Source organism: Hyperolius riggenbachi, chromosome 6 (genome assembly GCF_040937935.1).
Source record: "Hyperolius riggenbachi isolate aHypRig1 chromosome 6, aHypRig1.pri, whole genome shotgun sequence".
In the NCBI taxonomy this organism is placed as follows: Eukaryota; Metazoa; Chordata; class Amphibia; order Anura; family Hyperoliidae; genus Hyperolius; species Hyperolius riggenbachi.
In genome coordinates this window covers 164,578,432-164,599,999 of record NC_090651.1, presented here as the reverse complement: position 1 = coordinate 164,599,999, position 21,568 = coordinate 164,578,432, and the positions used below count along the sequence as shown (strand labels likewise).

General features: G+C 45.9%; 1 protein-coding gene across 2 annotated transcripts in view; it reads right to left on the bottom strand.

Annotated features, from left to right (window-relative positions):
* UCK2 (uridine-cytidine kinase 2) overlaps positions 1-21,568 on the bottom strand; it is an 84,970-nt gene that overhangs the window by 35,253 nt on the left and 28,149 nt on the right. For both annotated transcript variants that reach the window (XM_068242665.1, XM_068242666.1), the window contains exons 2-3: positions 20,916-21,075; positions 14,051-14,147 (exon numbers count right to left, since the gene is read on the bottom strand). In XM_068242665.1, the coding sequence (XP_068098766.1) occupies positions 14,051-14,147; positions 20,916-21,075 (257 nt within the window). The remainder of the gene's footprint in view (positions 1-14,050; positions 14,148-20,915; positions 21,076-21,568) is intronic.

Genomic DNA, 21,568 nt, shown 5'->3' with positions numbered 1-21,568 from the left:
ACATTTCACCCAACATCTGCCTTTAGCACCCACATGACAACAAATACCCCACTAGCCAGCACCCATCACCCATATGTCACCATGTACAAAAAAAGGAATGACTCACTCCCAGTACCCACTTGGCACTCAGTATTTGCACCTAAGACCCACATACCCCAATAATTAACCCCCACATGGCACAGTACTCACACGTCACCAAGTTCCAAAGCCATTATATGCACCTAGTACCCGTCCATGGCCAGCACCCAAATAGCACCCAGTACCCATACTTGGTCCGAACCCATATGAGACTCAGTACTCTCCCATGGCACACATCCAGACCACACATGACACTCCCTACTCACTCATGTCCAACACTCACATGGCTCCCTGTACCAATTAGCACTCACATGGCACCCAGTTTTGTTTATCACCATCTGCTCAACTCATTCAGCACCCAATACTGCATAGCAGCCACTGGAAATAAACACCCAAACACTGGACCTTGGTACCCAAAGCAGCTTGACATAGACTTTACTTTGGCATCTCAGCACCCACTGCAACTTAGCACAAAGTGGACCTTTGCATCTTACCATCCACTGCATCTGGGCACCCACTGCACCTTGGCACTTACTGCAGTTTTGCATCTAATAATGCTGAGCAACCACTGCATATTGGTAACCACTTATTTGCCTGAAAAGAGGCTTTGGTGCTGATCAAGAGGGACAGAGGTCACAGTAATGAAAGGTGAGTCTGTGCCTCCACTGTCTCCAAAGAGTGAGTGAGTGAGTGAGTGAGTGAGTGAGTGTGTGTGGTGTTAAGACTGCCTTATGCTTTCTGGAGAGGGGGTATTACATACAAAATTTAGCACGATTTATCGATTTCAAATTTTGAGCACCACACCCTTGAGCACCCACACTGACCTCTACTTTTCCCAGCATCCACCCCTTCCCCTCATAGCTGGCACCCATTACTCACACTCACATGACACCAAGTACAGTATCTGCACCCAGGCTTATAATTGCACCCAGTACTCACACCTGCACACAGCCTCCACATGGCCCCCCACTATCTGCACCAAGCACCCACTTAACCCGTACCCAAAGTACCCGTATTCAAAACCCATGTGATGCCCAAAGCCCACCCGTAGCCAGCACCCAGTACAGGCATGGCGCCAAATATTCGCACCCATGTCACATCCAGTACCTGTACCCAGCACCCACATGACAGAGTACATGCACCCAGATCTTACATGGCACTAAGTATTTGCAATCAACACCCACATGACACTCGATACCCAACCATAGCCAGAACCCACATGACACTCAGTACTTACACCCAGAACCCACATAGCACCCATCATCTGCATTCAGTAGCATGACAATCAATACCCTCCTAGCCAGAAACAAGGAGGGGGGGGCATGCGGGGGAAGGCATTGCCAGGCCCCTTTTTTTTAAATTTGAGCACCCCCCACTTAAGGACCCTCTGCACGGCCCTGATCTACTGCCATTTCACCTCCATACAATCTAAACTTTCATACAATCTCCACTGCTAATGACTGATTGCTGCTGTTCCCTGTCCTAGCCTACCCTCCTATCACTGTTGACCCCTAACCCCTCCCATTCAGCCATGACTGATTCTGCTGCCTGCTATCCAGTACTTCACTTTCACTAGCCCTGCTGCCTCTTCTGCCTTATTGGTTGCCTGCCCACTTCACCTTCTTCACTGTCACGAATACAGTAGCCTCTTGTCCTATTGTCATAAGCATCATCAACGACGCCTGCTGCCCTCATGCAGATCTCCACTGATTGTGTCTAGCCTTTGTTGCATTCTGAGGTCACTGAATTCTGGACAGCACAGTGATGAGCATGCTCTCCTTGGAGCAAGAACACTGTGTGCATGGAGTGGGAGTGTTTCCCCCCCCCCCCATGTTTGAACACTTTTCTCCCCACATCCTAAACATACTTTTGAGCCTGAGGAACAGGTGGTAACATGAATTGTTCATGAGCCCTGGTTTTAATATACTGCACCATCAGAGGCTCCTGTGTTTTGCGTTTTCATTTCTGAAAGGCTCTTTGGGAACCTCGCCAGACACCCATCACTGCAGATACTGGTCTGCTCAATGTCCAATCTTACCCTCTCCATGGATTCTGCAAGTGAATGCATGCAAGTGTGCACCCCATTACTCCACTTCTGGGGAGCACACATACATGCATTCCCCTGCAGAATCCATGAAGGGGAGGCAAGATTGGCAGACCGCGGGAGGACGACATGGGACTTAGATGTGTTTATAGTGTATAAGAGTAAGCACTGGGTAAGTATCAAAGCTTTCCCTATTGGAAGGTGAGGTTAAGGGGTCGAGCTACCCTGATTTATTTATTTTTTTAAAATCAAACTAATGGCTGAGAGGCATGCAACATTCTTGTCTACTGGAGAGCTTGTCCATGGAGTGTGAATGCGTGTGTCAGAGGAGCAGTGCATGGGATATTGGATGCATAGTACTATCTAAATGGAGGAGTTCTCAAGTTATCCACCAGTCCCAAACTTAAAAATGTAATTGGAGAACCTTCGAGCATAAATTAGTCAATGGGCTTTGCAGTGTCCAGGGACCCACTTTGTATGCTGGGAGTCATTCATGACGGAAGCATAAGGCGGCCTGTTAACCACTTGAGGACCACAGTCTTTTCGCCCCTTAAGGACCAGAGCCTTTTTTTCCCATTCGGACCAATGCAGCTTTCACGGTTTATTGCTCGCTCATACAACCTACCACCTAAATTAATTTTACCTCCTTTTCTTGTCACTAATACAGCTTTCTTTTGGTGCTATTTGATTGCTGCTGCGAGTTTTAGTTTTTATTATATTCATCAAAAAAGACATGAATTTTGTCCAAAAAATGACAACTTTCTGTGCTGACATTTTTCAAATAAAGTAAAATTTCCTATACATTTGAGCGCGAAAGTTAATCCGCTACGTGTCTTTGATAAAAAAAAAAAAAAAAAAAAAAACCAATTAGTGTATATTTATTGGATTGGGTAAAAGTTATAGCGTTTACAAACTATGGTGCCAAAAGTGAATTTTACCATTTTGAAGCACCTCTGACTTTTCTGAACACCTGTCAGGTTTCATGAGGTGCTAAAATTCCAGGATAATATAAATCCCCCCCCCCCCCAAAAAAAATGTCCATTTGTTCTAACTTGCGTCAAATAAAAAAATGAAATCTGCCACGGACTGACTATGCTCCTCTCTGAATACCTTGAAGTGTCTACTTTCCAAAATGGGGTCATTTGTGGGGTGTGTTCACTGTCCTGGCATTTTGGGGGTGCCTAATTGTAAGCACCCCTGTAAAGCCTAAAGATGCTCATTGGACTTTGGGCCCCTTAGCGCAGTTAGGCTGCAAAAAAAGTGCCACACGTGGTACTGTAGTACTCAGGAGAAGTAGTATAATGTGTTTTGGGGTGTATTTTTACACATACCCATGCTGGGTGGGAGAAATATCTCCGTAAATGACAATTTTGTTTATTTTTTTACACACAATTGTCTATTTACAAAGATATTTCTCCCACTCAGCATGGGTATATGTAAAAAATACACCCCAAAACACATTATACTACTTCTCCTGAGTACAGCGATACCTACCCCACAAATGACCCCATTTTAGAAAGAAGACACCCCAAGGTATTCCGTTAGGAGTATGGTGAGTTCATAGAAGATTTTTTTTGTCACAAGTTAGCGGAAATTGATTTTAATTGTTTTTTTTCACAAAGTGTCATTTTCCACTAACTTGTGACAAAAAAAAAATAAAAATCTTCTATGAACTCACCATACTCCTAACGGAATACCTTTGGGAGTCTTCTTTCTAAAATGGGGTCGTTTGTGGGGCTCCTATACTGCCCTGGCAATTTACGGGCCCTAAACCGTGAGAAGTAGTCTTGAAACCAAATGTCGCAAAATGACCTGTGAAATCCTAAAGGTACTCATTGGACTTTGGGCCCCTTAGCGCACAAAAAAGTGCCACATATGTGGTACCGCCGTACTCAGGAGAAGTAGTATAATGTGTTTTGTGGTGTATTTTTACACATACAGATGCTGGGTGGAAGAAATCTTTCTGTAAATGACAATTTGTTTTTGTTTTTTTTACTACACACAATTGTCCATTTACAGAGAGATTTCTCCCACCCAGCATGGGTATGTATAAAAATACACCCCAAAAACACATACTACTTCTCCTGAGTACGGCGATACCACATGTGACACTTTTTTGCAACCTAGGTGCGCTAAGGGGGCCTAACGTCCTATTCACAGGTCATTTTGAGGCATTTGGATTCTAGACTACTCATCACGGTTTAGGGCCCCTAAAATGCCAGGGCAGTATAGGAACCCCACAAGTGACCCTATTTTAGAAAGAAGACACCCAAAGGTATTATGTTAGGTGTATGGTGAGTTCATGGAAGATTTTATTTTTTTGTCACAAGTTAGCGGAAAATGACACTGAAAAAAAAACCCAATACAAATCAATTTCCGCTAACTTATGACAAAAAATAAAATCTTCTATTAACTCATCATACACCTAACAGAATACCTTGGGGTGTCTTCTTTCTAAAACGGGGGTCACTTGTGGGGTTCCTATGCTGCCCTGGCATTTTAGGGGCCCTAAACCATGAGGAGTAGTCTTGAAACCAAACGTCGCAAAATGACCTGTGAAATCCTAAAAGGCACTCATTGGACTTTGGGCCCCTTAGCAGTTAGGCTGCAAAAAAGTGTCACACATGTATCGTCGTACTCAGGAGAAGTAGTATAATGTGTTTTGTGGTGTATTTTTACATATAACCATGCTGGGTGGGAGAAATATCTCTGTAAATGACACATCTTTGATTTTTTTTTTTTTTTTTTTTTTTTTTTTTTTTACACACAATTGTCCATTTACAGAGAGATTTCTCCCACCCAGCATGGGCATGTGTAAAATTACACCACAACACACATACTACTTCTCCTGAGTACGGCGATACCACATGTGACACTTTTTTGCAGCCTAGGTGCGCTAAGGGGCCCAACGTCCTATTCACAGGTCATTTTGAGGCATTTGTTTTCTAGACTACTCCTCACGGTTTAGGGCCCTTAAATGCCAGGGCAGTATAGGAACCCCACAAGTGACCCCATTATGGAAAGAAGACACCCCAAGGTATTCTGTTAGGTGTATGGTGAGTTCATAGAAGATTTTATTTTTTTTGTCACAAGTTAGTGAAAAATGACACTTAGCGGAAATTGATTTTTGTGTTTTTCACCAACTTTTGACAAAAAATAAAATCTTCTATGAACTCGTCATACACCTATCATAATACCTTGGGGTGTCTTTCTAAAATGGGGTCACTTGTGGGGTTCCTATACTGCCCTGGCATTTTACGGGCCCAAAACCGTGAGTAGTCTGGAAACCAAATTTCTCAAAATGACTGTTCAGGGGTATAAGCATCTGCAAATTTTGATGACAGGTGGTCTATGAGGGGGCAAATTTTGTGGAACCGGTCATAAGCAGGGTGGCCTTTTAGATGACAGGTTGTATTGGGCCTGATCTGATGGATAGGAGTCCTAGGGGGGGTGACAGGAGGTAATTGATGGGTGTCTCAGGGGGTGGTTAGAGGGGAAAATAGATGCAATCAATGCACTGGGGAGGTGATCGGAAGAGGGTCTGAGGGGGATCTGAGGGTTTGGCCGAGTGATCAGGAGCCCACACGGGGCAAATTAGGGCCTAATCTGATGGGTAGGTGTGCTAGGGGGTGACAGGAGGTGATTGATGGGTGTCTCAAGGTGTGATTAGAGGGGGGAAATAGATGCAAGCAATGCACTGGCGAGGTGATCAGGTCTGAGGGTGTGGGCGGATGATTGGGTGCCCTAGGGGCAGATTAGGGTCTAATCTGATAGGTAACAGTGACAGGTGGTGATTGATGGGTAATTAGTGGGTGTTTAGGGTAGATTTAAACACTGCACTTGGGAGGTGATCTGATGTCGGATCTGCGGGCGATCTATTGGTGTGGGTGGGTGATTGCCCGCAAGGGGCAGGTTAGGGGCTGATTGATGGGTGGCAGTGACAGGGGGTGATTGACAGGTAATTGACAGGTGATCAGTGGGTTATTACAGGGGAGATAGAGGCACACAGTACACAGGGGGGGGGGGGGGTCTGGGGAGAATCTGAAGGGTGGGGGGTGATCAGGAGGGAGCAGGGGGCAGTTTAGGGTAAAAAAAAAAAATAGCGTTGACAGCAGATAGTAACAGGGAGTGATTGATGGGTGATTAGGGGGGTGATTGGGTGCAAACAGTGGTCTGGGAGGTGGGCAATCAGAGGGAAGGGGGGGGGGGGGGGGGGGGGAGATCAGTGTGCTTAGGTGCAGACTAGGGTGGCTGCAGCCTGCCCTGGTGGTCCCTCGGACACTGGGACCACCAGGGCAGGAGGCAGCCTGTATAATAGGCTTTGTATACATTACAAAGCCTATTATACGCATTGTGCGCGGCGATGCGGGTGCTAGTAACCCGCCGGCGCTTCCGAACGGCCGGCGGGTTGCAGCGCGAGGGGGCGGAGCCAGTCACCGGCGGCTGATCGTGTCACGAATGACGCGATCGCCGCATAACCACGCCCGCCGCCACCACCGATGGGCGTATTGCGGTCGTTTGGGCCCAGCCCTTGCCGCCGCCCATCGGCTTAAGGCGGTCGGCAAGTGGTTAAAATGCCAATGTCTGAAATGCTCTTTACCGATAGGCAAGAAATTGTACTTGAATGCTATTTATCAAACAAACTCACATGTAAAATTTGGCTTAAAAAAAAAGGACTCTGAGCAGGTGATAAAACAGAATGTACACTTACCTGGGGCTTCCTCCAGCCCACCGTAGGCCACGAGGTCTTCCGGCGTCATCCTGGCTTCTTCCCTGGTCCCGGTTCTGGTTATAGGACTACTTCGGCTAAGTAGTCAGGTCTGCTTCCGTGGATTGCGGCATTACACCCGCTATGAGTCATCACGCCGGCGTAATGAAGCATAGCCGGCAGGCGTAATGCCGCAATCCATGAAAGCGGCAAGTAGACTTGACAACTTCAGGCTGAAGTTGTCCTGTAACCAGAGCCGGGACAAGGGAAGGACCCAGGAGGGCGCCAGGGGACCTCGTGGCCTACGGTGGGTTGGAGGAAACCCTAGGTAAGTGTAAAAAAATTTTTATCACCTGCTCAGGGTCCCTTTAAGAGAAGACAATTCCCTGTAAATCCCCATGTAAAAATCATAAGAGGTTAACATCTGGAGTATTAGATGGAAAATACAATATACACACACACCAAAAGTTTGGACACACCTTATTCAACGAGTTTTCTTTATTTTTTTCATGACTATGAACATTTTACTTTCGCACTGAAGGCATCCAAACTATGAATGAACACATGTGGAAGTATAGCACATAAGCAAAAAAGTGTGAAACTACTGAAAATGTCACATTCTAGGTTCTTCAAAGTAGCCACCTTTTGCTTTCATTACTGCTTTGCACACTCTTGGCATTCTCTTGATGAACTTCAAGAGGTAGTCACCTGAAACTGTCTTCCAACAGTCTTGAAGGAGTTCCCAGAGATGCTTAGCGCTTGTTGGCCCTTTTGCCTTCTCTGTGCAGTCCAGCTCACCCCAAACCATCTCGATTGGGTTCAGGTCTGGTGACTGTGGAGGCCAGGTCATCTGGCGCATCACCCCATCACTCTAATTCCAGGTCAAACAGCCCTTACACAGCCTGGAGGTGTGTTTGGGGTCATTGTCCTGTTGAAAAAATAAATGGACCAACTAAACGCAAACCAGATGGTATAGCATGCCGCTGCAAGATGCTGTGGTAGCCACGCTGGTTCAGTATGCCTTCAATTTTTAATAAATCCCCAACAGTGTCACCAGCAAAGCACCCCTACACCATCACACCTCCTCCATGCTTCACAGTGGGAACCAGGCATGTAGAGACCATCCGTTCACCTTTTTTTGCATCGCACAAAGACACGGTGGTTGGAACCAAAAAGCTCAAGTTTGGACTCAGACCAAAGAACAGATTTCCACTGGTCTAATGTCCATTCCTTGTGTTCTTTAGCCCAAACAAGTCTCTTCTGCTTGTTGCCTGTCCTTAGTGGTTTCCTAGCAGATATTCTACCATGAAGGCCTGATTCACACAGTCTCCTCTTAACAGTTATTTTAGAGATGTGTCTGCTGCTAGAGCTCTGTGTGGCATTGACCTGGTCTCTAATCGGAGCTGCTATTAACCTGCGATTTCTGAGGCTGGTGACTCGGATGAACTTATCCTCTAGCAGAGGTGACTCTTGGTCTTCCTTTCCTGGGGTGGTCCGCATGTGAGCCAGTTTCTTTTTAGCGTTTGAAAGTGTCCACAAGTGCAGTCTCAAATACCATCAAAGTTTTCCCAATTTTTCGGACTGACTGACCTTCATTTCTTAAAGTAATGATGGCCACTCATTTTTCTTTACTTAGCTGCTTTTTTCTTGCCATAATACAAATTCTAACAGTCTATTCAGTAGGACTATCAGCTGTGTATCCACCTGACTTCTCCACAACGCAACCGATTGTCCCAACCCCATTTATAAGGCAAGAAATCCCACTTAAAGGGGAACTTCAGCCTAAACAAACACTCATTAAGTTACATTCGTTATGTTAATTAGAATAGATAGGTAATATAATCTCTTACCCACCCTGTTTTAAAAGAAAAGGCAAATGTTTGTGATTTATGGGGGCTGCCATCTTTGTCATGGGGCCAGCCATCTTTTTGGTTGAAAGGATGTGACAAGGAGCAGGAGACAGTTCCAACTGTCCTGTGTCCTGATAACCCCTCCCAGCTGCACATGCTAGGCTTCAAATGTCAAATTCAAAATGTACAAAAAAAAAAATTGCACCAAAACAGCAGAACAAGAGCAACAACATCAAAAATCCTATCATGCTTTGCACAGCATCAGGGGAAAAATGCCCGGGCAGTTTTCTTCTGTGCAGCTAAAAATTAGGCTTGTATAAGAGAAATAAAGTTCTGATGCTGTGAAACTGTTAAAGAAACACAAAGCCTTTTCAGTGCTGCGGAGTCGATTTTTAGTCCAGAGGTTCACTTTAATAAACCCGACAGGGCACTCCTGTGAAGTGAAAACCATTTCAGGTGACTACCTCTTGAAGCTCATCAAGAGAATACCAAAAGTGTGCAAAGCAGTAATCAAAGCAAAAGGTGGCTACTTTGAAGAACCTAGAATATGACATTTTCAGTTGTTGCACACTTTTTGGTTATGTACTATACTTCCACATGTGTTAATTCATAGTTTGGATGCCTTCAGTGTGAATCTACAATGTTCATAGTCCTGAAAATAAAGAAAAAAAACTCTTTGAATTAGAAGGTGTGACCAAACGTACGTGTGTCTGTGCGTGCGTGCGTGCGTGCAACACTATCTATATCTATCCATCACTGGGAAGGAGGAGGGACGCACAGGCATGTTACCATCTGAAGGACATACCTGTGTCCTGCTTGCCGCTCTCCGTGTCCTCTGCACCCTGCTAGCCCCCCCCCCCCCAATTATTTACTGACATTGAGATGTTGGCAAACAGGGAAGGGGAGTCCCTCTGCAGAATATAAACTCCTGCGTAATGTCCCTTCCCACCTATCAGAGCATTCTATCTGGCTTGCCGCTGCTTGTTCCCCGCCTCCTTCGCGTCAATCAGTGCTGTGCTCTCGCAGGAGAGCACAGAATCTGCTTCTGTACCATTGTGACCCCAAAGGTTACAAAAGCGGAACTAATGGATTACAGGAGCGGCGGAGATAGGAGGTAATGGACGTACCTGATCCGACAAACCCCCCAGATCGGATAAGCTTTTTTTTGCTTTTAGATCCAGCTTTGGTTCTCTTTAACCCCCTGGCGGTATTCCAGAGCGTAGCTCAGGCTAAAGTTTAGATGCTGGAAGAGGTAAGCCCGAGCGTAAGCAACGCTCAGGCTAGCTAAATTAGCAGGACTCTAGGGCTCTCTTGCAGGCCACCGGCATACCCATCTCCCCTCTTCCTGTGGATCCCGGTGACCAATCAGCGGCAGTATGAAGCGGCATGATGTCATCGGGGCGGCGCCGTAATGAAAGTGGACCCGAACTCAAGCACAGGAAAGAAGGAAAACGAGAAGTGCAGCCTAAGCCTGCACACATATAGGCAGTTTAGCCTGTCTAATCCCCCATCTGGACCCCTTCACTAGACAAAAGGAAAACAGAGAAATGCAGCCAGTATGTATATAGAGAGTTTAGCCTGTCTTAATTCCTCATTTGTCTCTAATCACAAATTGTAATTTGATCTCTCCCCTGTGTCACATGACAGCCATGGCTTATAACATCCTGTGCTTTCAAATGAGCTTAAAGGGAACCTTAACTGGCGGGTAAAAAAAAATAATTCACTTACCTGGGGGCTTTCCCAAGCCTCCCGCAGCCGTCCTGTGCCCGCGCCGGTCCTTCGGTGCCCTCCGGTCTCCCTCCGCGGCTAAGTTTCGTTTTCGTCCTCGGGCAAAGCGTCCTCTTCCGTATTCCCCGTCGTAAAGAGCTGTAAAGCGCGTCCGCATGACGCGTTTGCGTCATGCGGACGCGCTTTACGGCTCTTTACGACGGGGAATGCGGAAGAAGAGGACGCTGAAAACGAAACTTAGCCGCGGAGGGAGACCGGAGGGCACCGAAGGACCGGCGCGGGCACAGGACGGCTGCGGGAGGCTTGGGAAAGCCCCCAGGTAAGTGAGTTTTTTTTTACCCGCCAGTTAAGGTTCCCTTTAACAATATAGCCATTTGGTTCCCGTCTGCTTCTGAAGTGTTTCTGCTGATCTGCCTTACTCTCCATACTCCCCACCCGGCGGGTCCTGTGAAGTCCCCTTGACAACGGTCATCAGGGACACTTCTTCCTTCCGGTGGGTATACGAGACATCATTCGTTGGGAGCGAACGAGATTTCGAGCGATCAAGGTACTTTACGTGGAAGTCAACGGGGATCTTAGCAATTTGATCCGTCACGGTCATTATTGCAGCACAACGTTCACGTGGTCGTGTGCCTGTATCCACAACGCAGAAACGACGGTTTGGTACTCAAAAATCATAGGTTGTCTGCAAAATTGTGACGTGAGTACATAGCTTCACTGTTATAGATTTTTGCCTGGCTTTTGACTACTCTCTGCCTGCCGCCTAAGACTGATAGCAAAGGGAAAAATGTATGAAAGGAATCCTGGTTCTACTGCCCAGATTGTGAGGTCATCCTCTGTGCCAATCCCAGTTTCAAAATATACCTCACGCGGGAGGTGTATTTGGTATATATGTACATACTGTATAGTCTGGTGCCTTATTTGTACAGTTACTATTTACTAAGTTTATTCATAAATTTAATTACTTCAACAATTTTGTGTTCTAGTTTTATTATGCGCGGGTTGTCTACAAGACCTTTATTCTGACATTTTGGTGAGTTGTAACTTAAAGGGTCCTTGAGCAACAGAAAAAAATTGAATCGATGTGTAAAAAAATAAAAACCAGATACTTACCTGGGTAAGTATAGAGCCTTCCATCTCCCCTTGTTGCAGCGGCAGCTCTTCCGTTTGAATTCCCCACTGCGGGAGACTTCAGAAGTCTTCGGTAGCCGAGTACTCCTGAAGACAAGCAGCTCCATAGTGCACAAGAGGGCACTCACGCGTGCGCAGCATGGAGCGGACCAGTCTGCGGGAGCACTTGGGCTCCTGAAGACTTCTGAAGCCTCCCTTTGGCAGCAGAGAGCAGTATTTGACCAAATTGGTTGAATACTGTTACAAGGGAGCCAGCGCTGGAACGGTGACAGAGAGGAGTGGGGAAGGCTCTATAGGACTCAGAGCCTTCCCTATCCTTAACCTCCCCGGCGTTCTATTGAGATCGCCAGGGAGGCTGCGGGAGGGTTTTTTTTTTAATAAAAAAAAATCTATTTCATGCAGCCAACTGAAAGTTGGCTGCATGAAAGCCCACTAGAGGGCGCTCCGGAGGCGTTCTTCTGATCGCCTCCGGCAAGCATAAGTAACAAGGAAGGCTGCAATGAGCAGCCTTCCTTGTTTGGCTTTCCTCGTCGCCATGGCGACGAGCGGAGTGACGTCATGGACGTCAGCCGACTCCGATCCAGCCCTTAGCGCTGGCCGGAACTGATTGGTCCGGCTGCGTAGGGCTCGGGCGGCTGGGGGGACCCTTTTTCGCCGCTGCTCGCGGCGGATCGCCGCAGAGCGGCGGCGATCAGGCAGCACACGCGGCTGGCAAAGTGCCGGCTGCGTGTGCTGCTTTTTATTTGAGGAAAATCGGCCCAGCAGGGCCTGAGCGGCAGCCTTCGGCCGCTCAGGAGGTTAAAGAGAACCCGAGGTGGGTTTGAAGATTATTATCTGCATACAGAGGCTGGATATGCCTATACAGCCCAGCCTCTGTTGCTATCCCAAACCCCCCTAAGGTCCCCCTGCACTCTGCAATCCCTCATAAATCACAGCCACGCTGCTGACAGCTTGTCAGAGCTGGCTGTGTTTATCTCTATAGTGTCAGTCTGCTGCTCTCCCTGCCTCCTGCAGAACTCCAGTCCCCGCCTGCATCCATTCCCTCCCTGCTGATTGGAGGGAAGGGAAGGGACGGGGGCAGGGACCGGAGCTATGCAGGAGGCGGGGGAGCAGCTGAGACTGACACTACAGATGTAAACACAGCCTCACAGCACAGCTGTGATTTATGAGGGATTGCAGAGTGCAGGGGCACCTTAGTGGGGTTTGGGATAGCAACAGAAGCTGGGCTGTATAGGCAGATCCAGCCTCTGTATGCAGATAACATTCTTTAAACACACCTGGGGTTCTCTTTAAGTATCTGGCTTATTTTTTTTACATATCCATTCCCATTCACTTTAAGAAGAGGGGGTGGGGATACCTGTTTTCTATGTAATGCTGCTTTCTAGACATCTTACCGCTTTCTCTCCGCCAACCAAAGCGCGCAGAGAACAGTATCTTTCCTAAAATGCTGCCTAAGCAGCAGGAATCAAGCTGCAACTTGTCCAATTCAAAATGCAGTCATAATAGACCTGGGGGTTTTCTGCACCTATAATGAACGCGGATTTTATCACGTACTACAACTGTTTAGAAAAGTAGAAACATATGGGCCTGATAAATACAGATCATCCAATGCATAATGTTGCCTTCTAGAAGTTTCTATCACAGAGCTACAAATCTGACAGCATAATAGGATAGGCAATCTTACTGGCCATTTAGTTAAATCCACAAGTCTTGTTTTAATACTTAAACTAGTTGAGCAAACATACTGAAGGAGAGGAGAACTAACCGTAGTTTGAAAGCGGCCATTTAAATGTGAGGTTTGGAATAATAAAATATACATTTCATTACTGATTTTATTTTAAAATGCAAACATGCCGATACTGGCTATGGCGAGTACGTTAAAGTCCATCTGGACCCAAATAAAAACAAGCAAACTCACACTGCAGGGCTAGTGCCCAGCATTGCTCATTGATACTAGAGATGGTCAACAGGGTGCCAATTCCAGCTTTCTGCAAATTGAATGATTGGCCCAAATCCATTCTGCATACAATTTGCATGCAAGCCAGAATTATTAGCATCTCACTGACCATCTCCCATCATACCTGCAATTTTTCATAGGCAGTGGGGCGTGCAGCTTCCTTCCCTGCAACCTGCACTATTAGCCAAAGACTGAAGGGCTCCTGGAAGGGAAGAAGAACACCCACACGGTTACCTATGAAAAATAGCAGAAGGATGGAGTGAACAGTGCTTAAAGGAAACATCCAGGGTTCATAAAAATAGATCTACGGCTACGTGAGCGCAATTGCAAGCAACACGGCCACGCCAGGTTGGCTGCTGCAATGGAGGTGCCCCCGGGTCCCCAGCTGGGAGCAGAGCTGTGGTGAAGGACACAAAGCTGCCAGGAGCTGGAAGAAGCCCCAGGTAAGTAGATCTGCTTTTAACGGTTGTTTCCTTTAACTAGTCAGCCTGGTTTTTGTCTTTAATTTTGGGTTTAACTTGCACAGGGCTTATTTATGCAATCCTTTAAATTACCTGGAGTGTGAAACAAAATCATATACAGGAATCTGTACAGTCTTCCCTTCCATAATTTCTCGAAGAGTCTTTAAAATGAGTTCATTGTCAAAGGCATCTGAAATAGCAAGACAGACAAGGTAAGCTGATCATAGACCATGTCAAATACGGAGACACAGCTCCAGGTTTTTTGTTTTAATATAGAGATTTACAAAGACATGAATCCAAAGAGCATTGCCAAAACAAGCACCTCTTAGGGCCCAGGTACACCCTTTCATTGCCACACATTGTAGGGAGCTATGAGTTTTACAGAAACACCACAGGCTTTGCAACACTGACCATTCAATTATTTTGACTATGACAGTACTGTGTTGTGCACAGAAATGGATGCACCAGTGTGGTCAGAACACACTGCTGTACACACAAAAAGTGAAACTGGCACTCAATATGGCTATCCCAGAAGCAGTGACAGCACTGCTGTTTCAGGTGAAACCCTTCAAGCTAAGTAAGATGTGCACAAACCTCGAGCAAAATTTTTTTTAAAGGGAAACTTTTTAAAGGGGGGGGGGGGGGGGGCACTACTGGCCTTGGGTCCCTCGCCGCAACTTTCATTTTCATAGACTGGTTCCGGCACGGCCCTGTCCTCACGCCTCATCGCATCCTGCGCAGGCGCAGTGGAGATTCTTGTACTGGATGCTCCCGACCATGGAAGCATGAACGAGGACACACATGGCCAGGGCCGTGCAGTCTCCGGCGACAGAGCCAGAGCCAACACACACACACACACTAAATAAGCCTATTTTATCCATCCTCTTAGCAAGCAAGACCTTCCATCCCCAATTAATTTGTTACTTGTCTCTGTACCTGTTCTAGTAGTGACTACATGGTGTAATGGTTAAGAGCTCTGCCTCTGACACAGGAGACCTGGGTTCGAATCTCGGCTCTGCCTGTTCAGTAAGCCAGCACCTATTCAGTAGGAGGCCTTTGGCAAGTCTCCCTAACACTGCTACTGCCTATAGAGCGCGTCCTAGTAGCTGCAGCTCTGGCGCTTTGAGTCCGCCAGGAGAAAAGCGCAATATAAATGTTCTGTGTCTGTTTGTTAGTGAAGGTGCGTACACACATGCGACTATAGTCGTTTGTAACGATCGTTCCCTGATCTTTACCAACGACGATCGTTACAAAAAACGAACCAACGACTATTAAGGCAAACGACGAACGAGGCAAATCGCTACAAAACAAAGTTCTGTCTTGGCAGATTTTTACCACCGACGATCGTTAGCAAAAGTGGTACATCGTTGGAAACGATCGTTCGTACCAGGCTGGACATGCGCATTTCACTTTTTCTCCAAGGAACTTTACAATTTTATGCGCAGGCGCATTAAGTGCTTTTACGTGGTGTAACGTTCGTTCTAATGTGATCGTTACACACTTTTTACAACTAACTTTACTTCGCTCGTTCTTTCGTCAATTAAAAGATCGTTCGTCGTTGACAACGAACGATCGTTGTCGCATGTGTGTACGTAGCATAAGTCTATGTCTTCCTATAGTGTGGTGCCCAAAAGTGTATCCCATACTCCTGATGTGGCCTCATGATTTATACAGAGGTAGTAGTAATACTAGCTTCTCATGATTTTATTTCCAGTTTTATGTATCCCAGAATTGTATTTGCTTTAGTGTTGCTGCTTGGTATGGAATACAGTTGCTTAAAAGGAAACCTAAGCCAATGGTTTTATGCAAAAATATGTCAATACATTTTTTTTTCTTTCTTTTTTTTTTAAGTAAAGCAGGCACTTACCTCAGTGTCTGCACTTTTAGTTTTGCCCACCATCCTCTCCAATTGCCTCTGTGGCTCCCCATCAACTGGCCAGTCGAGGAGTCAGCCACTCAATTTTGCCAAGACCTCTCTGGGTTTTAGCGCCGATCGCGTTTTCCTCTAATGAGGTACACGCGCAGCTTGTTTTAGTGCGCATGCTTCACATCTCATGTCACGTGTGCACTCACGTGAGCATCTACCAGTGACTGTGCGTGGCCATTACCGCACGCATTCTTCTGTGATTGCCCGACAGATTACATGGAATGCCTGCAGCGTTCCACGAGAAACACAGCCGGCCCTTTCTAAGCAATGCGCATGCGCCCACAGTCCCACCGCACAGCCATGAGCCCGACAGAAAGACGCTCGTGCACTGAAGTGGAACTGTGCACGAGCTCCTCGTAGAAGAAGATTTTCGCTCTGACAGCCACTCAGCGGTCCAGGCGCCATCTTTGATGACGCATACAAAATGACAAGTCTGCATTACAGCCACTAAGGAGTGGCAAAAACATGATCAATAGGCATAACGGAAGGTAGGCTACTTGCTCATGTGTTTAGGTTAGAAAGTTATTTTTGGTTTAGGTACCTTTAACTTTTGTTATGAATATCAGTTATCAGTCTTCCCTAAGCCTTCTCCTAGTCTGGATGTTCCCAGCTTTATGCCCTTTATGGATGCTCTACACCATTGCCACGTCCAAGGTGCATGACTTTGGTTTTACTCATTAAATTTTAAGATAAATGTAAACTAATTTTTACCACAGTCCGTCCACCACTCTGCATGAAACAATGTTAACACTCCCATAACTTCCGTTACCAAAGCACAGTGCTTAGGGGCAATATTTGTCTCCTTTCTCCCCTTTATTCCTCACATTCACTCCCTAACCTGCTCCTGTCAGCTCTAACTCAAAAACAACTCTCGCATCCGATCTTTTCTCAGTCAGGCCACAACTCAACACAAATGTTAATACATGCTCTTATAATATCTCCTCTGAACTATTGTAACATACTACTTTTTGGCAAGGCTCCAATCTGTACTGAACTCGACTGCTTGTCTCCTCTTTCTCCTCACTCCTCTGCAGCCCCTCTATCAAGCTTTTTTCATTGGCTACCAATTAACCAGAGGATCTAGTTCAAACTAAGGCCCTGTTCACACTGCACGCATTTCCAGCCGCGTTTTGGAAACGCGTGCGGGGGGCCGACACGCACGACATCAGACAGTGCACTGTCTGATGTTCACACTGCATGCGGTCCGGGAACGCATGCTGCACGCATTTTTTTGCAAAAACGCGTGGCTGTCCCATTCACTTGTCAATGATGGGATCAGCCACGCAACGCATACAAACACGGATGGCGTGCATTCGCATGCGTTGCGTTCCGCACGCATGGCCATCCGCGTTTGTAATGTCAACGGGGCCTTAACCCTAACCTACAAAGCTCTCCACAATCTCTCTCCACTGTACATCTCACTAGTCTCCAGATACCAACCCAATCGCAATCTCAGATCTGCACTTCTACTAGATATCCTAAAACACACTACCTCTGGGTATGTTTATTGTATACTTCCCTGCCTCTCGTTTCCTCCCATATTCCTTTAAGCCCCATCTACACCATACAATTTTTTTGTGCGATTCGATTAATCGATTCAATTACAGTGGGTTGCAAAAGTATTCGGCCCCCTTGAAGTTTCCCACATTTTGTCATATTACTGCCACAAACATGAATCAATTTTATTGGAATTCCACATGAAAGACCAACACAAAGTGGTGTACACATGATTCCAAACATTTTTTTACAAATAACTGCAAAGTGGTGTGTGCATAATTATTCGGCCCCCTTTGATCTGAGTGCAGTCAGTTGCCTATAGACATTGCCTGATGAGTGCTAATGACTAAACAGAGTGCACCTGTGTGTAATCTAATGTCAGTACAAATACAGCTGCTCTGTGAGGGCCTCAGAGGTTGTCTAAGAATATTGGGAGCAACAACACCGTGAAGTCCAAAGAACACACAAGACAGGTCAGGGATCAAGTTATTGAGAAATTTAAAGCAGGCTTAGGCTACAAAAAGATTTCCAAAGGCTTGAACATCTCACGGAGCACTGTTCAAGCAATCATTCAGAAATGGAAGGAGTATGGCACAACTGTAAACCTACCAAGACAAGGCCATCTACCTAAACTCACAGGCCGAACAAGGAGAGCGCTGATCAGAAATGCAGTCAAGAGGCCCATGGTGACTCTGGACGAGCTGCAGAGATCTACAGCTCAGGTGGGAGACTCTGTCCATAGGACAACTATTAGTCATGCACTGTACAAAGTTGGCCTTTATGGAAGAATGGCAGGAAAGGCATTGTTAACAGAAAGCATAAGAAGTCCCGTTTGCAGTTTGCCACAAGCCATGTGGGGGACACAGCAACCATGTGGAAGAAGGTGCTCTGGTCAGATGAGACCAAAATGGAATGTTTTGGCCAAAATGCAAAACGCTATGTGTGGCAGAAAACTAACACTGCACATCACTCTGAACACACCATCCCCACTGTCAAACATGGTGGTGGCAGCATCATGCTCCCCCCGCAGGGCATCATGCTCTTCAGCAGTAACAGGGAAGCTGGTCAGAGTTGATGGGAAGATGGATGGAGCCAAATACAGGGCAAACTTGGAAGAAAACCTCTTGGAGACTGCAAAAGACTTGAGACTGGGGCGGATGTTCACCTTCCAGCAGGACAAGGACCCTAAACAAAGCCAGGGCAACAATGGAATGGTTTAAAAACAAAACATATCTATGTGTTAGAATGGCCCAATGTCCAGATCTAAAGCCAATCGAGAATCTGTGGCAAGATCTAAAAAACTGCTGTTCACAAACGCTGTCCATCTAATCTGACTGAGCTGGAGCTGTTTTGCAAAGAAGAATGGGCAAGGATTTCAGTCTCTAGATGTGCAAAGCTGGTATGTGCAAAGCTGGTAGAGACATACCCTAAAAGACTGGCAGCTGTAATTGCAGCAAAAGGTGGTTCTACAAAGTATTGACTCAGGGGGGCCGAATAATATTGCACACTCTACTTTGCAGTTATTTGTAAAAAAGGTTTGGAATGATGTATGATTTTCGATCCACTTCTCACATGTACACCACTTTGTATTGGTCTTTCACGTGGAATTCCAATAAAATTGATGCATGTTTGTGGCAGTAATGTGACAAAATGTGGAAAACTTCAAGGGGACCGAATACTTTTGCAACCCACTGTAAATCAGACATGTCCGATCGGGATTCGATTTGATTGTGTGGTTGAATGTCATTGCAAAACCATGGCAAATCGATCACACTACCGATCAAATCCCGATCGGACATGTTGGATTTAATTGAATCGATTAATCAAATCGCACAAAAAAAAAAAAAAAAAAATTGTATGGTGTAGATGGGGCTTTAGATTGTAAGCTCTAAGAGCAGGGCTCTCTGCCTCATTTGTGTCTTGGAATTCATTATACATTTTATTCATGTTACTTTTGTCACCACCATTACCAGTTCTGCATTTTGTATTGATTCTGTATTTTGTCACCAATTATGTATTTTGTATATTGGTGTACACTATTGTCTGTATTATTATGTACCCCATGTTCGTTTCTTACTTTTTACAGCGCCACAGATTATTATGTTGGCGCTTTATAAATTAATAATAATACATAAATTCCATCTGACTGCACATATGGCCACGCTGTCAAAATTCTGTTGGAAAAGGCCACTATCCGCATACGAGAGGAATCGTTGCCGGGAGACTCAGGATACAGCAGGTATGGCTTATCCTGCTCCTGCACAAGTTCCCGGCGACGTTAAATACTATTTCCCCACTAGGTTGACGTGGATAGTGGGGAATGAAATTTGGCTTCCAGCAATTGCTGGCGGCCGAATTATAGTGTTTTATAAGGCACTTCAGTTCCGTCTTCTGACGGCACTGAAGTTACTCACTGCGCGCCGCTATAGCTGTAATATCCATTACGGTCTATTGTGGCGCCGACTGCACCCAAGTCTCCAGCGCTGGATTGGAAGTGTTCGCATTATCCCGATTAGGCTTCATAATTTGCATCAGAAAAGATAGCAATATTACTCTGTATGCCATCTACTAGATAGATTTTTTTTTCTGATAGAGACACAAAGCTTTAATGAACTTGATATTTTAATCCCTAACTATTCAGGGCTTTTTATTACCTCTATCCCTGATACATACCTCAGCAACCTGCCTTTAATACATACAGAAGGTAATATCAATTCTTCTCAAACAGAAAACAGGACAACACGTAGTCTGAAATGATAAGGAGGCCCAATCAGACAACACACCAGCTTTTCTAGATGCTTTCTGTTGGTCACTGCTACAGATACTCAATGAGATAATTAGGTCTTGGGTGCGCATTTAATGCAGATTGTATGTACCTTGTAAATGGGCAAATCAAATGCACTATCAATTCCATACTGCTTAAAGAGACTCTGTAACATTAAAAAGATCCCCTGGGGGGTACTCACCTTGGGTGGGGGAAGCCTCCGGATCCTAATGAGGCTTCCCACGCCGTCCTCTGTCCCACGGGGGTCTCGCCGCAGCCCTCCGAACAGCCGGCGACTGTGCCGACTGTCAGTTCAATATTTACCTTTGCTGGCTCCAGCGGGGGCGCTGTGGCGGCTTTCCGTTACGAACTACACGGAAATACCCGATCTCATTCGGGTCCGCTCTACTGCGCAGGCGCAGGAAACTTGCGCCTGCGCAGTAGAGAAGATCCGACGGCGATCGGGTATTTCCGTGTAGTTCGGAGCCGACAGAGCGCCTGCGCAGGAGCCAGGAAGGTAAATATTGACGTCACTGCTGCCCGGACTCCACGGAGGGCTGCAGCGAGACCCCTGACGGATGGAGGACGGCGTGGGAAGCCTCATTAGGATCCGGAGGCTTCCCCCACCCGAGGTGAGTACCCCCCAGGGGATCTTTTCATGTTACAGTTCCTCTTTAAGTCTGAATTAATATCTGCATAGGCACACACCCTGAATTTTGTGAATAAGGCAAGTCATGCTAACAAGCGAAAATTTGTTTAAGTAGACTTACCTGGGTGGTCAAAGTTAAATTGCCCCTTGAGTGCTCTGCTCTTTTGCTCTGGAGTCAGAATCCGGTAAAAACTGTCCTGACTCAACATGACGACCTGTTTTTGATGATGATCCACTTCATTCTGTCCAAGAAGCTGAACGATCGTTGAACATACTGATGACTGGAGGAATAGAAAAAAAAAATATCCGATTTTTCATAATGGTTTAGATAATGGTTTGTGGGTATTGAAGTTCTTGGCCCATAGCATCTTTGTCAATTTCATCAAATCATAAGAAAATATATATTTCTATAGGAGAATGATACATGGCAGTTTTTATGCAGAAAAAAAACCAAACAAACATTCTCCAATATCAAAATGCACAACCACCAATGTCCAGACAGTGAAAACAGACAGATGGTTCAGCATGCGTGTGTGTGTACACTACTATCAAAAACATTCTATTCTTGCTTGTTGGAGATTTAAAGGGCATTTTGACAAGTTAGAAACTCAGGAGAAAAAGTTAAGTGTATATAGGCCCGTGGCCCTTATTCATTTCACTTTTTCTCCTGAGGTTTCTCCTAACAGATTATTTTTCATCTTCTCTTTAACCAGTTTTCCGCACCTTGCAGTGGGGGTGGGGGGGGGCAGGTGGGGGAGAGAGAATATCTTAGGA